This window comes from Paramormyrops kingsleyae, chromosome 16 (assembly GCF_048594095.1).
Source record: "Paramormyrops kingsleyae isolate MSU_618 chromosome 16, PKINGS_0.4, whole genome shotgun sequence".
Classification (NCBI taxonomy): domain Eukaryota; kingdom Metazoa; phylum Chordata; class Actinopteri; order Osteoglossiformes; family Mormyridae; genus Paramormyrops; species Paramormyrops kingsleyae.
In genome coordinates, this window is record NC_132812.1 from 23,575,169 (window position 1) to 23,591,298 (window position 16,130).

Sequence of the window (16,130 nt, forward strand, 5' to 3'; positions counted from 1 at the left end):
GTGCGGGCAAAGCCATTGTGCCCGGTGAGGCTTGCCAAAGCCGACGGGTTGGACCACAACAGCTGTGCGCCGGGGGACTCTGGCTCACAGCCAGCCGGGCCATGCTGGATTTAATGGGAGCACTGGGATTGCACCTGCCATCAGATGGCCTTGGGCAGGGCCTTTGTCGTAGGAACCTGATCTACTTCCCAGCAGATCGGGATAGTGACAGTGCGGCTGGAGGGGTGACTCGGTCGGGTCACAAGGCCGCGTGTAGGAATGAGAGTTCAGCCCTCGGCTGTCCTTTCGCTCTCTGCCTTTCTTTAATTCTCTCTGTCCATTCTTCCATCCTGTGTTTCCTCTCACTTGACCCCCCCCCACCCCCCCTCCCCAGCTCTCATTAATCTTGGACCTCGTAGGTTTTCCGCCCTTTTGATCAGTTCTTGGCCACGTTCCTTGAGGGAGAGGGTGGGGGGCGTTTGCTCTAGCGCAGGCCTCTGGCCCCTTCAAATGGCGATCAGTGGGCTGTAAGGGACACCACTGGGGCGATTGGTTTGTTGATAAGGCCCAGACATTATTTATGGGAAAACAGGCGCTGGCTCCATCAATAATTCACCCTGGCCTCTGGATTAAAGTTAGCCGACTGCGCGGAACCTGCCGTGGACATGGGTCAGGCCCCTGTCCTAAACTCCTTAGCCATGAATGGCAGAGCAGAAGGGAAACTGACAATCTCAGTTAATTAAGACTTTGAAGGTTGCAGGTTCAAATCCCAGAATGGGGGGAGCACTGTTGAACCTTCAGGCAGCTATATGAAACTTAGGGGTGTAGTGTGCACAGCCTGGTTAAGGAGATGGAGTCTTAACCAGGGGGTTGTTGGTTTTGGTCCCTGAATATGCCTTTGTTGAACTTATTTGCGATGTCCGTAAGGTAGAAAGTCCCAGTAAAAAGCCGGGCTGTAGATATGTGTGAAATGTGTAGGTCCAAGCAGTGTCTCCTGGGTAGAAGTGTCAGATATCCTGTTGCACGTAAGTTATTTATTACAAAGTGTTTGCCTGGCTCCTTAATAAGCTCGTTAATTAAACATGTAATGTGGCCTCTGTTCCGGGGTGGGGCTGTCGCTTGCTTAGTGCCTGGATGCGATTCACCAGGGAACTTGCTCCTGGACACACAGACTCGTGCACAGGAGGGGGGGGGGGGTTGTGGGTTGCCAGGTTCTGGTTGTGGAATGTTGCACCTTGCAGGTGCGAATGTAGCTGGAATAGACCTTTTGGTGACATCCACATGTGTCCTATTAAATGCTGTGTTCATATATAAACAGGTGGCAATGAGCTGCTTTGTTCCCCTAAATAATGAGGAGGCCTTGTTTAGTAGCAGACCTGGTCCACAGCCGCAAGCTGCCAGTTAGTTTCAAACACTGGGCAGTGGGCACTCTGCCATCATCTGGGGTTTCATAGTCTTTTCTTAGCACGACATGTTCTTTTGTCACCTGCATTGCTCTTTATCTCTCCATCAGGCACCGATGGGTGGATTTGTACAACCTAAAAATCATGAAATCTTAAAATTCCACTTTAAAGGTGGATCATTTCGACAAAGTAGTGGCCCTCTGTGCGTGGCATAAATCAGGGCCCTTGCTTTTCAGTAGCGCCTGGGTCATCGGCGTGGGATGTGTCTTGGCCGTAATAGTCGGGCCGACTCGTGTGAAACCTCATTTGAGGCAATGGCCTGTAAACGCATGGATTTAGGACAGGAACCTGGCTGGTGAAGACCTTGGTGAAGCTGGCATCTTGCCTCAGGGTGAGCCGCACTGCAGGGTCCCCCCCCCCCCGGTGAGTGCCATGTGGACACACATCAGTGATCAGCCATTAAACCCTGTTGGGGATAAGACAATCCTGTCGAGAAAGGGACTCCCAAATGGCCCTCAATTGCTGAAAATATAAAGGGGTTCGTCCCAGGAAAAGAGTAAAGGCAGACTGAAGCTCGTGGAATTTCTGGCTTTATTGCTGTGAGGGCAGCATGAGGCTGTAGCAGAAATTGAAGGTCAGCTTTGAAATGGGACGAAAAGAAATCTTGGGTACAATGCAAGTCAATGCAACAAACTGGAACTTGGATTGTTATGAAATGTCTGTCACGCAGCATTTATCAGGAATAAATTCAGAAACGAGGGTAGGTACTTCTGTGGGGCCATTGTCCTTATTCACTTCCTGCTCCCCAAATGAGGAAACTGCTTATTGCGTATCTACTCATTGCAGGAATTAATATACATGAATGACGTACGGGTTCTGCTTTTCAGAGATGAGAGGCGTCTTTAAAACGCTCTGTTGCTGCGTTGGCCGCAGAATCTTTAAACGTAGGTGGCTAAATTTACCCCAGAATGAATTACTGTACACAGGACGAAGCAATCTGCTAGAAATGCGAGTTTCAGCACTGATTTATGAGCGACGTATTTGCTGGACAGCTTAATGGTTTGTGTCCCTGTCCTTGATGCTTGCTGATGCCGTTTGTGGGTCATAACCCTACCAGGTTGAGGGAATTTGCGATGGTGAAGTGAAATGTTTCCTCTCTAAAGCTGCCGTCTCCTCGCCGTGCTGTGGGGTACTGCCTGTCCCAGGATAGGGGGAGATGTCGTTGGACCCTTGAAAAGATGCCAGGCAACTCGGACGGCTAAAAGCGCGTAAATAAATGAATCTGAGAGCCGGCATGTCGCTGTAATCCTGCCCTGCGTAGCTCTGCTCGGGTGGAATTACCAGCTTGCCGCCCCTGCCCAGCTATTTATCCGTTACCTGGACGGGCTTGCACCCCCCTCCCCCAGCACACTCTCGGCAGCCTGCAGCAGGCCAGTGCTGCATTATTGATGCTCTGCTGGCAGTCGGCTCTCTCTCACAGGGCTCTGGTTTCTGCTGTGCCCCCCCCTCCCGCTGGCCTGATTGCCCGCAGGGTCGCTGGTTTCAGTGCCACTTTGCCTGTTCTGCTCATGGTGGCTTATTCAGTGATGCACCCATATGCTAAACTGCCCGATACATTTTTGTCTAATGTTACCGACGCTGATGACCTCTGACCTCTGGGGAGGGGGCGTTCTGGCACGTGCTGGCACAGATCAGCAAAATTACATTTAATTCTGTGGGAAACAAAAGGTGGATCTGCGGGCCTGATTCAATGATGAATTATAAATGCGTTGAAGGTCGCGTAAATCTGTGTCAAAGGCCGAGGTTTCTTCAAAGTAGTGAATAAGCCAAGAAAATCCCTCAAATGTTGTTGAAGTTTAAACACCAACTTTCCATGAATATTGGCCAATGCCGATGGTGTGGCTGATATATCGTGCATCCCTGTTACATGGGAAGCGTTTTCGCCCAGCCTGAAGCCCTCTGGGATTGTTGGCGTGCGCAGGTGCCACATGCCGTCAGCGTGACTCCTGCTGGCCCCACCAGTCGGCCGTCTAGGGCGAGTGCCCCCGGGCCTCTGATCACGACGCGCCGTCCGCTCCGTGCTTCTCTCCGCCACTCAGGTTTCTGTTTTCATCAGCACCTGCCAACCTGGCCTCACCCTGTGTGACCTCCAGCCCAGCGCAGGTTTCCTTTAGTACCTTCTGTGAATATTCATATATTTTCAGATCATTTTTAGATCTCTGTGCCTGTCATGGCTGTGCCAGTTATTTCCCACAACAGAGATGGTTCTCTCTCGGGTCCTCGTCTCACTCGCCCATTTTTCTGGTCCCACCCGAAGCTGTGTTATCTTGTCCCGGTTTTCTCGCCCACGCCCTGTTCCTGCATCCCAGCAAGCACGCCTGGGATATCAGCTGCATGTGGTTTGCGGTTTGGCTGCTTGTATGAGAGCATGTTCGCATCCTGTGAAGAACCTCTTTATACCTGCTCTCCACCGGAGGCACCTTCCGGCCTTGGCGGTTCTGGGCGGGAGCGCGTGTCCGTGGTGCTGCTCCGCCCCCTTAGTGTTGACCGAGGCTTTTCTCTCCACCCATTTCTGCAGGTGTCGCCCAACTGAGCCCAGACAGGAAGCTGTGTTTGGAATAGCCCCGCCCCCCTCTCACTCCCTTACGGCGGGCGGCCCACCCACATGCACGGCACCATGGGTAGCTCCCCTGAGGTACTCTCCTGGACCTCCTGCCCCAGCCTGCTGGTGGGGAAGCTGAAGGAAGAGCTGAAGCTGACCGTGGTGGGGGATGCCATGAAGAAGGCGGGCTCAGGTGGGGGTGCCCAGACCCAAACCCAAACTCAGACCCCAAACCCGATCCCGGCTCCGCCGCAGATCATCGCCGATCTCGTACCGCCAGTTCCGCCACCCCCGTCCTCGTCACCGCCTCCCGCCCCCATCACGCTGCTGCAGCCGCCTGGTCCAGAGGAGGAGGCAGGGCTGGGGGGCAGCAGCCCGCCGGCCTTGGCGCTCAGCGAGGACTCGTCCCGCGAGCAGAGGCACTTCGACAACAGCGTGCTGCAGCTGCGCGAACAGGAGGACGGCGAGTCGCCCGGCGGGGGCTGCGGAGACGGCGACGGGATGGGTGATGGCGCTAGTGAGGGCGGGTACCCGGATGGTCACCATGGCGACGGGGCCGGCCACCACCCTCGGGAAGACATCAAGCTGCACTTCCAGAGGGCGGGCGGCGGCGGGAACGGGGGCAGTGGCTTCCTAGAGGGGCTCTTCGGCTGCCTGCGGCCTGTCTGGAACATCATTGGGAAGACCTACTCCACCGACTACAAGCTGCAGCAGCAGGGTAGGTACAAGAGTGCAACCCCATGTCAAAGCCAGTAGGGCGGCGCCGCAGACCCCCAGATCTCCCCAGTCAGAGCAACGCACTCCCTGCGACTCTGTACCTGTAGGGCTAAGCAAATCACTAAACATGGCTTCCTATCCCATGCACCCCCCCCCCCCAGCCCAGCGCCCCCTTTTCCCGTTGCCTGGGGCTTTTTAGTGGGATACGGCTGAAATTCCACCCCGGCTGGGTGGATCGACAGGCCCTCAGCAGGCTCTCTATTACCCCGGGACACTGATACTCTGCCAGGACATGGAATGTCATTCGATGTTCAGCATTGTAGCTGGAGACTGACTCTTGCTCCAGGGAAAGCACTGCCCACGTGGATCGGGGTGGGGGGTGTCTGAACTATGCTCCCCTCCCAGTGAAATCCATGCCTGTCTGCTATCTGGAAGCGCCATGACCGGCAGGTCAAGTGGTGTTGACAGTATACTGGTCAGCCTGGGCTCACCTGCTTGTAAAAGGACAAGGTCTCTCACGGGAATTAGAACTTTCTTGAATGTTCTGGCGTTATTTTTTTTAGCCTGTTGCTTTTTCAATCGTCCCGTAGCTCTGGCTTCGTCTCGGATTAATGGCCGAGTCGCCGTGAATGGGCAGGTGTGGTCTAAGATCTCCAATTGGTACCGCCCCCCCCCCCCCCAGACATGTGGGAGGTCCCGTTTGAGGAGATCTCAGAGCTGCAGTGGCTGGGCAGTGGGGCGCAGGGAGCAGTCTTCCTGGGGAAGTTCCACTCCGAGGAGGTGGCCATCAAGAAGGTGCGCGAGCAGAAGGAGACCGACATCAAGCACCTGCGAAAGCTCAAGCACCCCAACATCATCAGCTTCAAGTAGGTCCCCGTCTGTGGCACATTCACGCCAGCTTGCCTGGTATAGACCACCCTGCCAGGGCAGTCATCTGAATGTGCAGTTTTCTTATGCATGACCCTTAGGTGCCTTAATTCTCACGTCTCCTTCTCCCTGACGTTCGCCCACCTGCCCACAGGGGCGTGTGCACCCAGGCACCTTGCTACTGCATCATCATGGAGTACTGCGCCCAGGGCCAGCTGTACGAGGTGCTGAGAGCGGGCCGCAAGATCACCCCCCGCCTCCTGGTGGACTGGGCCTCAGGGATCGCCAGTGGCATGAACTACCTGCACCTCCACAAGATCATCCACAGAGACCTCAAATCCCCAAAGTGAGCGAGAGATCCGGCGGGTCAGAAATGGGTTGACGTGGCACGCCCGCGTTTAACAGGCTGGGCTCACTATGGCACCCTCGGCCATATCTGTGACCTTTACGTGACTATGGAACTTAAGCTGTTGGGTAATATTTGACAGGTCATGGCAGATGGGTGGGAACGATTAAATCGATAACGGAGATGAGCAGGTCTGCCAGGCGCTCTTATGCTGATGTGCAATTTGGTCTGATAACTGAAGAGCAGTGTTTTCCAGTCCAGTCTTTGGAGACCCACAGATAGTCCACGTTTTTGCTCCTACCGGGAGCTGGGAGGGAGCAAATACATGGACCGACAGTGGACCCCCAAGGACCGGAGTGGGAAACACTGCTGTAGAGGGTTTCATTTTTTTCCCCACTCTGTGAGTACAGAGAGCAGCCAGCTGTCGACACAAGGAAGCATTTGTGGTTTGCTTTCCACTCTGCTACTTTACTCGGCTGTCACTGGCTTTCAGAGAAGCAGTTAAGGATCTATTTTAAAATGAAACACAAGCCATACTTTTAGGGTGATATCTGCTACAGAGCAACTGGAAAGTGAAAGTAAAGCTGTCAGCTGTAAAATGTAAAGCATTTCAAATGATTGATTTTGTATCTGTACGTGTTTGTGCTGTTGCTGCTGCAGAGGGTCAGAGTTGTATGCTCTGCAGAGATCTGGCCTGCAGAATTGGTCTTTATGTGGAGTGTTTTATTCTATCCCAGTGTACTGGTCACCCACAACGACACTGTGAAAATCTCCGACTTCGGGACCTCCAAAGAGCTCAGTGACAAGAGCACCAAGATGTCCTTTGCAGGGACGGTGGCCTGGATGGCACCGGAGGTGATCCGCAACGAACCGGTGTCCGAGAAGGTGGACATCTGGTGAGTGAGGCCGGCCCATGCTCTCCTCGCGTTTGGAACGCAGTGAGACGGTGTCACTGGCTCTGAATGACACAGGACTCTGGTTGCCTATTGAGCCTACGGTTGCACAGCTGGTGTTCTGTAGACCATTAGTGTAAAAACTGCTTTGCAGTCCCTGGAATGACTGAAGTTCTGTTGGGAAGGTTTATTTAATCTTCGCTGCATTTATTACTTGGCAAGTGGTCTCACAGAAGAACTTTAGTGAGGCCATTTTCCAAGCATGGTATTCCTCTGTCCTAGGGCAGTTCAGGTCCTTTCTCAAGGTCACAGCAGGAGTTCTTCACTGTGTTAGTCGCTGACCATGAAATGCAGGTTAATGATGCAGCCAGATAAAATATATCATATACAGACACACACAAATGTGTGTGTGTGTGTGTGTGTGTGTGTGTGTGTAATAGTGTAATATAGGGGTGAAACTGTGGTAAGTTGCATACTGATGATGACGGTGGTAGATGGTGATGATGTCAATATCGTTAATAGTTTGTGGGATTACTTGGTGATGATGTTGGTAGTTGATATTCGGCCATCGCATTATGCCTTGTGCCCCCTCCAGGTCATTCGGGGTGGTGCTGTGGGAGCTCCTGACAGGGGAGATTCCATACAAAGATGTGGACTCCTCGGCCATCATCTGGGGTGTGGGCAGTAACAGCCTGCATCTCCCAGTGCCCTCTACTTGCCCCGATGGCTTCAAGATCCTCATGAAGCAGACCTGGTGAGGAGAATGTTCGACTGCCTCTGTCGTACCCGCGTGCTTCGGCATGACCTCCTCCAACCTCATCTGCCATGGCGTCCTGCTTTGCCCCCCCCCCCCCCCCGCAGGCAGGGGAAGCCCAGAAACCGACCCTCCTTTCGGCAGATCCTCCTGCACCTCGACATTGCTTCTGCCGACGTGCTTGGGGCACCTCAGGAGACCTACTTCAAGTCCCAGGTGAGGGCACCACTGTGACTTTCTGGCAAATCTCCCAGAGGTGGTGAGGACAGAGCACTAGGGTGTGTTTACCTTACGCTTACAGGGTATTTCAGAATGCCCTGGAATAGCTTAAATTGCCCCCAATAAATAGTCATGCGGCCATCTAACCATTTTACGACCAGATTAACTAGGTATGGTTCACAGTCCAGTAGATATTTGTTGTGTAAGAAACAACTGCTTCCATTGGATAATGGCTCAGCTACAATGATCGCGTGTGTGCGAGCATGCATGTTATGTATATATTACATTGTGGGGACCAAATGTCCTTGTTATTTTGATGCTGAAGGGAACGTGTTTTCTGATCTCACAAGGGGAAGCTCAACTTTCTAAAAATCTGTGATTGCAATGAAAAAACCAATAGTGCCAAAAATCTTGTATTTTGTTCAGTTATGGTTAAGGTTAGGGCTGGGTAGGGGTTAAGGTTGTCATTGTTGGGATTACGGCTTTTCCTATATAAATGAATGGACAGTTCCATAATCCTATGAACACAAATGTGTGTGTGTGTGTGTGTCTCCCAGGCTGAATGGCGAGAGGAAGTAAAGAAGCACTTTGAGAAGATCAAGAGTGAGGGTACGTGTATCCATCGGCTGGATGAGGAACTGATTCGGCGGCGGCGGGACGAGCTCCGGTGAGAGTCAGCAGCTGTCCGCCCCAGGATCGGGCCCCACCTCCATCTTGCCTGGTGTTTGACCTTCCCCCTCCTGCCCCTTGCAGACACGCCCTGGACATCCGGGAGCACTATGAGAAGAAGCTAGAGAGGGCCAACAACTTGTACATGGAGCTGAGTGCCATCATGCTGCAGCTGGAGGTTCGCGAGAAGGAGCTAATGAAGTAAGCCTCCACACTCCATCTTCTCTCCCCCCCGACGTTTTCCTTACTGAGCCTAGGATCTCCCAGAGACCTCCCAGTCATGGAGCGATCCAGTGCTACAGCTTACAGGCTCATGCATCTAACCTGAGACCAGCCAATGTCCCAGCCTTAAGAGACTAACCTGTCATCTCTGGAATCCCCTGAATGAATGGAAATTAAATGTGAAATGTGCCTTTTGTCACTTGAGTTTTTGACGAGGTCATCCTTGTTCCAGAATTATTCCACTTCTGTCTTTTAATGCTCTGATTTAGAATTTTTAGGCAAATGCTGTGTTGATGATTTTAAAGTGGGTAAATCGAGCAGGTCCAGTGAATCCTTGCTATAGGTGCATGAATGGTATGTGAGTGTGATATTGCCCTGTGATGGGTTGGTGCCCCATCCTGAGTTGTTCCCTGGGTCTGGAGCCTCCAGATAGGCTCCAGACCCCCTGTGACCCTGAATAGGACAGGAGGTTACAGAAGATGGATGGACGGACGGATGGAGAAACACACATGATTTTTCACAATGAACTTTTTAGTCATTAGAAAACATCACAAATTTGTTTAGCTAAAAAACATGGTCTAATAGCGGAGTTATTAAGTTATACCCTAATCCTTTCTGGAACAGCACAAAATTAAGGGCCCTCAGTCATTAAATTATTAACATCCCACATTATGTGCACAGTATAATTTTCACAGCTCACTGTTGGCAAGAAAAATGGTTGCCAGTCTTGTTAGGACATTTTGTTTCACTAGATTAGCCATTCCAACAGACGAATTGGTGTAATACTGTCCTTTTGTACCCGTGCTAGCAAGTACTCCACTCTGCCCCCTGCAGGAGAGAACAGGCAGTGGAGAAAAAGTATCCTGGAACATACAAACGGCACCTGGTTCGGCCCATCGTGAGGACCAACGCTGTGGAGAAGCTAATCAAGAAAAAAGGCAGCGTGTCCCACAAGACGGGGGTCCAGACAGCCAAAAGGTCAGAGGTTGCTAAAAGGCGGAATTGATTCCAGAGCCTGTCATTACCGCACTTTTAAATGATTGTTTTATTTATCGCAAACCACTCTGACTTTTGACCTTCTGCAGGCCGGACCTGCTTCGCTCTGACGGAATATCCAGTGTGGAGACGCTTCCCTCCCCCTCGCCGCTGTCGGGCAGCCCCCGGATGTCCACTCCTCCGGGCAAGGCCAGGTATCGCAGCAAGCCTCGGCACCGGCGCGCCAACAGTAAGGGCAGCCACAGCGAGATCTCCGCGGTCTTGCGGGGCGGAGCCTTGGCCCCAGAGGAACAGCAGCCCCTGCAGGCACCGGCTGAGGGGCCCCGTCTGCCGCTGCCGGGCCGCGAGGACGCCGCAGCCAACTGCGCCAACAACCTGCGCTACTTCGGCCCAGCGGCTGCCCTGCGCAGCCCGTGCTCAGACCACCCGCGCCAGCGCATCTCTATCGCCGGCTCCGGGCCTGACCTGCTCTCCACCACCGCGGAAGCCGATTCAGGACGCCAGGGCCCCAGCACCGGGCCTCTGTGTCCACGTTGCCAGACGCACCCCTTCCCTGGCTGCTCGCACTGCCCCGGTGTGGCCTCCTTCCCCAGCCACCCCCAGCTGCCCCACTATTCCCTGCTGAGTACTGGCGAGGGGTCTCCCCCCGCTACCCCCAGCTGCCACGCCCCCATGACAGCCCCCGAGCATGAACCCCAGGATGAGGGAGTGCGGCAGGAGCCAGAGTCCCCCACGAACCGCTCGCCCCTGGGACTGCCCCGCACTCTGAGGCCCCTCAGGAAGGTGAGCGGTGGGATTACACCCACAGAGCAGCTCAAGTCGGGCAAACAAGGAAATGGGAACAAAAATTTGTGATGTCAGAAAAATCTCTCATTCGTCAGCATAGTAAAAGCAAGACATTCAGTAAGCTGACCCAAAAATGTATGTAAATCGAGTTCAGACAGTTAACATGCTGCATTATCACATAGGTAGTTAGTTAGCAGAGAACTTTGGCTGTGCATCTGCTGCACTCATTGACGCAGCATCGCTGATGACCCGCATGTACTTCCAGGGCAGCGACGAGTCTTCCGAAGAAGAGGAGGGGGAGGTGGACAGCGAGGTGGAGTTTCCACGGAGACAGAGGTAACCGGCGGCCTTTAAGCGGTCAGATAGTCAGCTTAGTCACCCTGAACCTGATTGGCGCATGACTGAACATGCAAAGCTGGGTCAGCTGGGACAAAATGATTTGAAGGTTCCTGTATGGAGGGACCTTTGTGGACCACTCTATCCAGCAGGACTCGGGTGTCAGATATCCATGATGTCCAGGTGTTTTTGTGAGAAGCAAATAAAAATCCTACGTCAGTTTTGTCTAGAGAGAGAACTGAATACTTAAATGAAAAGGGGCGTTTGGTCCTGATGTTCTTTGCATTGTCGGACAGAGATGGCCGCCCATCATTCATTCACTCATTTATTAATCCTTATTTTACCAGGCAAAGCATTAAGAACCGTTTCTTATTTACAGTGACGCTGGTGTCCTCCCTAATGTCTCGTGGATTCCACACCCCTCCAGGCCTCACCGCTGCATGAGCAGCTTCCAGTCCTACTCCACCTTCAGCTCGGAGAACCTGTCGGTGTCGGACGGCGAAGAGGGCAACACGAGCGACCACTCGCACAGCGGGCCTCTGGAGCAGCTCAGCGGCAGCCAGGAGGAGCAGCTGGACGAGCTGCTGTCGCAGACGCCCGACATCCCCATCGACATCTCCAACCAGTCCGACGGCCTCTCTGACAAGGAGTGTGCCGTCCGCCGGGTCAAGACCCAGATCTCCCTGGGCAAGCTGTGTGCCGACGAGCACAGCTATGAGGTCGGTCCCCATCACCCCCTCTCTTTCCTCCTAGTTTCTCGCGGCAGTTTCCCATTTCCTATAGATCACCCTTTCAACCTCCTCTGTTTGCTGCCAGTGTGTTTTGTAAGGAAAATTGTCTCATACGCTAATGTTACAATACACATCAAATACAAACTGCATAAAGACTGTATTTCACAAAGGAGTAACTGTAGACCCGCTGATGTCATGTATAAGCTGAGTATTATCGCTAGGATCTGTAATTTACCATCTTCGCCTCTAGATGGCGACATTGTGAATTTATCGCAACTCATGCCAGTTAACTTAAGGGCTATTTAACGTGTAATGTTATACAGCTGCTAATAGACGCCAGATTCTAGTTCACGTGTGTGGTGTTGCCGGCTTTTGGCTTGGTGGTGCTGTTGTGTCTGGGGTTCTTGCCGCCACCCGTGCTCACTGGACCCCCACCCTCTCTTCAGAACCCGCTACACTTCAGGGAGTCGGACTGCGACTCCTCCGAAGCCGAGTGCTCCGACTGCACCGTGAGGAACAACAAGCCCAGCGGCACCTCCACCTGGTGAGAGCCCCGGTGTGGACAAGCCTCGCCAGCCCCCGCCCCCACCCCCACAGATAAACGGCAATAAGAGGAAGCTGTCATCCCCTGGCAAGGACTGCTGTAGCATCCATGTGCTCTCAGCCCCACCTTCACTCTGCACTGCTCAGCAGCCCAAAGCAGGGACCCCCATTTGTTAATACCACTGTAGTTAGTGTAACATTCACAGTATATTTTTGAGTTGAATGACGAAAAACAACAAAAGGACACTGTTTAAAAAAAAAAAAGAAAAGAAAACTGTAACCAAACTTTGTATAGCGTGGAGTATGTTTGCTGAGAATGCAGCGTGGTTCGGGTCAGCTGACCCGGCAGGGTGGTGTGTCTGTGATGATATCACTGGGTCTGGGGTCCTGCCCCCACCATTCACAACCTCCCACTCCGGCCCTCCGACGAGGAGTCGCTGTGCCACCTCAGGACTCGCCTCCGCCTGACCAGTACAGTGCAGACCATTCCAGTATAGGACCAAAGGTGAGCACTTTCAAACACCCCCCCCTTCCCCCTCGTTAGCCAGCGCGATCCTCTCGACCAGGAATACCTGCCAGTTATCATTTTGTGGGTTTGCAGAGTCCCTCTCCAGGAGGAAGGTTGGGTTGGGGGGCGTACAGTGCGGCTTGAACACCAGCATGAACTACCCCCTCCTGGCCAAACCGCTCCCAGCGGAACCTTCCAGACTTCTCGCCCCAGCATGTCTGCTCAGCCTGTGACGCTAGACTACCTAAAGAGCATGTGTCCTGTTGTCAGGGAAACGGATAAGCAGATTCAGACCCAGCGTGTATTTAAAAAAACAAACCGCAGTTTCAACTAGCTGAGCTTAAATAGGCCGGATCAAAGGAAACTCTTTCGCCTTTGCTGCTGTCCAGTACGTTTGTTATTCTGTGAAGGTACCTGTTTTTGGGGGAACACGAACAAAAACCAAACCAGTGTTTTAATTTCTCTCCATCTGTCACTTTCCTGTTCCCCTGCTTGTTGATCTCCTCTGTATGTGATCAGATTGGGACTCTTATTGATCCTCCAGTTGTGGACTTTAGGCTGTGGCTTAATTCTAAGCTTTCACTCTTTAAAAAAAATTTTTTAAAAAGAGTGTTGCTTTCTTCAGTGTTTGAACAAAATTAGGTCTGAAGTAGCTTCTTTTCAAGATGCGGTACCCATTAGTCCAGGAACCCTGTCTTTCTGCCTTGTCTCATTCCGTTCTGTGCAGAAGTAATGTTTTGTTTGTTTAATCCGGGGAGTGACCAGGACAGGTGCCCCCATGTGTGTTTGTGTGGGTCATGGGCGTCAGAGAGCAATAATGTAGCTCCGGCTTGGACTGGGGGAGCTGGGGATCGCACGCTCAGGGCTGTCTAGCAGGCTGGACAGACGCATCGTCCATTTTATTGGAGACGAGTGACGAGCAGCTCTTTATTTAATACTTTTTATTTGTTGGACTTAATGTGAGGCAACACTGCCGTTTGCCTTTCAGATGCTCAGGTGTCCGACGACTGCTTTTCGCGGGGAAGCCCGCAGTGTCTGACGGTCCACCGAATGGTGACGTTCTTCTGGGCTCACATTGCACTATCGCCATCAGCTACGGTCTGAAGTTAAGGTTCAGAGCCTGGGCTCGATCGGGATAATTTCCGTTTGTCTTGTTTTTTTTTCCCGGTACTACCCCCCCAGCTTTCTGTTTATCGAGGAGGGGGTACTGCATCTTTCCCTTGACCGCTGTCATCATGTCTGTGTTCCTCTTCGCTCCTGTAAGCATCTGTAGTATTGAGGTCCCCGCAGCCAGTCAGAACTTAAGGAAAAGCTTCTGGAGCTTGCAGATGTGAGGAGAAGGATTGTGAGTACCATTATGGCTAAATCCATCACTCATATTTCCTACCAGTTTCTCACCTCTGAAATCTTCTCAGACTTGTGGGTATGTCTATTTCACGGCAAGGATTTGTTGGTATGAACAAGGCCATAGAAAACAAACTTTGGTTCTGTGAGCTGCAGTATGGGCACTCACAGTCCCCCTCTGTGTTATAGCACGGGTGATCCTACGTGCTGATATTTATGACCAACAGCCACAACTTGTACCATGTGACTTGTAAGAAGGGCTAGCTGGCCGCTAAGTCCCCCCCCTACTTCCTTATCACCCCCCGTTGAGTGACTGATTTGGTGAGCTGAACAGTGGGCGGTGTCTTGTTCAGAATGATTGTTCTCTGAGTGTGACCTTCTGCTGTGGCAGTAGGCCATTTGAGGTGTTACCTGACCCCCCCCCGCCACTGTTTACAAGGTTTCAAAGGATTTTTGTTCCAAACCAATCACTGGAAAATCATCAGGTGGTGTTTGGAGTGAAGGACAATGTATTAGGGGCGGAAATGCTGTAACATCTTGTAAATTATGATTGATTTTAATGTGTTCGTTTAATTTAAGCTTTGTGTTTTTTTTTGTAGCTGGCCTACATGATCATTAAATTAATTTATGTTTTGATGTAAAACCTGTTTTATCGTAGATCAGGATGTTAATATCTGGCAGCTTTTTCCCGCAACCTGTCAGCAGTAAGACTCCATTCCCGAGTGGATGAGGCAGGCCTGTTGAGAGTGAAAGCAGCTGTTGGTGTCAATCTGACAGGGCCTGCAGATCAGCTGCAGCTAGTCCTGGGTGTCTCTCACCCCAGTACGGGTCTCCCATCGGTGATTGCCCTGGTAGAGCAACGTTATCGCCCACACAAGCAGGTAATGCTTGCTGAGCTGGGGAATGAAAGCGGTTGCTGATGACCCAGGCTGGCCACTCACACTCACGCACTCTTAATTAAACTTAGACAGCCTTCTGCTGCTCTGCTTTACTTTAGGCTGATGCTCAGCTCTGCTCTTCATGGGCAATGGATGCTGTACAAGGTCTCCCTCAGTATGGCTCTTTACTAGCTAGTATTTGCCCACTGGAGAATGAATGGCAGCAAACAGATCTAGGCAGACATCACACCCCACCTGAGAATCATAAGATATTGGTGTGGGATGAAAGCCCATAAGATAGAAGGTAGAGCCTGGATTATTAGAGAGACCAGAGGTCCCATTGCCTTGAGTCCCACCATGGACCTTCAAGGACTCTTCTCTTAAGTTCTGTCACACATCCCAGCAGCTGCTTTCACCCAATTCCTGTCAAAACGTGGGAACTGTCTTGAGGAACTGATGAACCTACCCCGCTCAGGAGGATTCTCCTGGCTGTCCCACCCAATCCGCTCCTCCTGTTACTCGTTGTATTCCCCCTTCTCTTACTCCCGATTGGCTTCCCGATGAACCAATCCTGATAATATCCTCTAGTAGCCAGTGTACAGTGCAACGGGGGAACTAGGAGGAATAAGAGAATCAGCAAACAACTGCATGGAATAAAAGCTGATGTACTGTACTGAAAATGACTGTTTCCTCCTCCTTTGCAGTTCTGAGTCTTTGCACGCCGATCTAACATCATATCTCTGTATCCATGGATTTACACAGAACAAGGCCACCTCGCCACTGCAGCCAACACAGAGCCCGCCTCTTGTGTTTCTCATCGAATGAAATAAAAGTTTGGGCTTCGACACATCCAGTCATTGGACAGAAAAAGATCTAGGGACGGGGGCATTGAGGTCACTGCTTGCCCAGTTATTTAGGTCAGCTGTGGTAGTATGGTGCCTGTGCATGACAGTGTAGCCCATGACCTAAATCCACATCCGTGACAGGCCAGCAGGATGTATGGCGGCAATCCTTTCCTGCCCCATTAATGAAGAACAATGTGCTCTAAACATCTGCCTCACTCAATTTATGTCCAACCTGGCCGTTTTCAAAGCTTTGATCTATTTCAAATATATTTACCTGGTGGCCTGTCTCTGGTCGCAAGGCGCTCCATCAAGACAGGATGTGCTTTGTCCTTCCCTTTGTTTTCAGGCTGACTGTTTCTGGGATGGACCATCTATTGTTTTATTTTGACAAATGGGCAAGAGCTTCATCAAATCTGGTGGATGTAAAAATTGTCAGGGATTATTTGGGACGTGCAGGCCTGTGGGAAGATGTACTGCAACTAGCAAAACAAA

At 51.8% G+C, this 16,130-nt stretch overlaps 1 protein-coding gene across 3 annotated transcripts in view; it reads left to right on the forward strand.

The window, feature by feature from the left end:
- The window catches only part of map3k13 (mitogen-activated protein kinase kinase kinase 13), a 29,225-nt gene extending 13,758 nt beyond the window's left edge, over window positions 1–15,467 (forward strand). For all 3 annotated transcript variants that reach the window (XM_023839972.2, XM_023839975.2, XM_023839974.2), the window contains exons 2-14: window positions 3,961–4,702; window positions 5,384–5,567; window positions 5,723–5,914; window positions 6,652–6,810; window positions 7,403–7,561; window positions 7,669–7,777; window positions 8,338–8,447; window positions 8,534–8,650; window positions 9,506–9,649; window positions 9,757–10,450; window positions 10,719–10,789; window positions 11,217–11,508; window positions 11,967–15,467. In XM_023839972.2, coding sequence (XP_023695740.2) covers window positions 4,048–4,702; window positions 5,384–5,567; window positions 5,723–5,914; window positions 6,652–6,810; window positions 7,403–7,561; window positions 7,669–7,777; window positions 8,338–8,447; window positions 8,534–8,650; window positions 9,506–9,649; window positions 9,757–10,450; window positions 10,719–10,789; window positions 11,217–11,508; window positions 11,967–12,068 — 2,988 coding nt within the window. In that variant the 5' untranslated portion in view covers window positions 3,961–4,047 and the 3' untranslated portion in view covers window positions 12,069–15,467. The remainder of the gene's footprint in view (window positions 1–3,960; window positions 4,703–5,383; window positions 5,568–5,722; window positions 5,915–6,651; window positions 6,811–7,402; window positions 7,562–7,668; window positions 7,778–8,337; window positions 8,448–8,533; window positions 8,651–9,505; window positions 9,650–9,756; window positions 10,451–10,718; window positions 10,790–11,216; window positions 11,509–11,966) is intronic.
- Window positions 15,468–16,130: the final 663 nt, after the last annotated feature.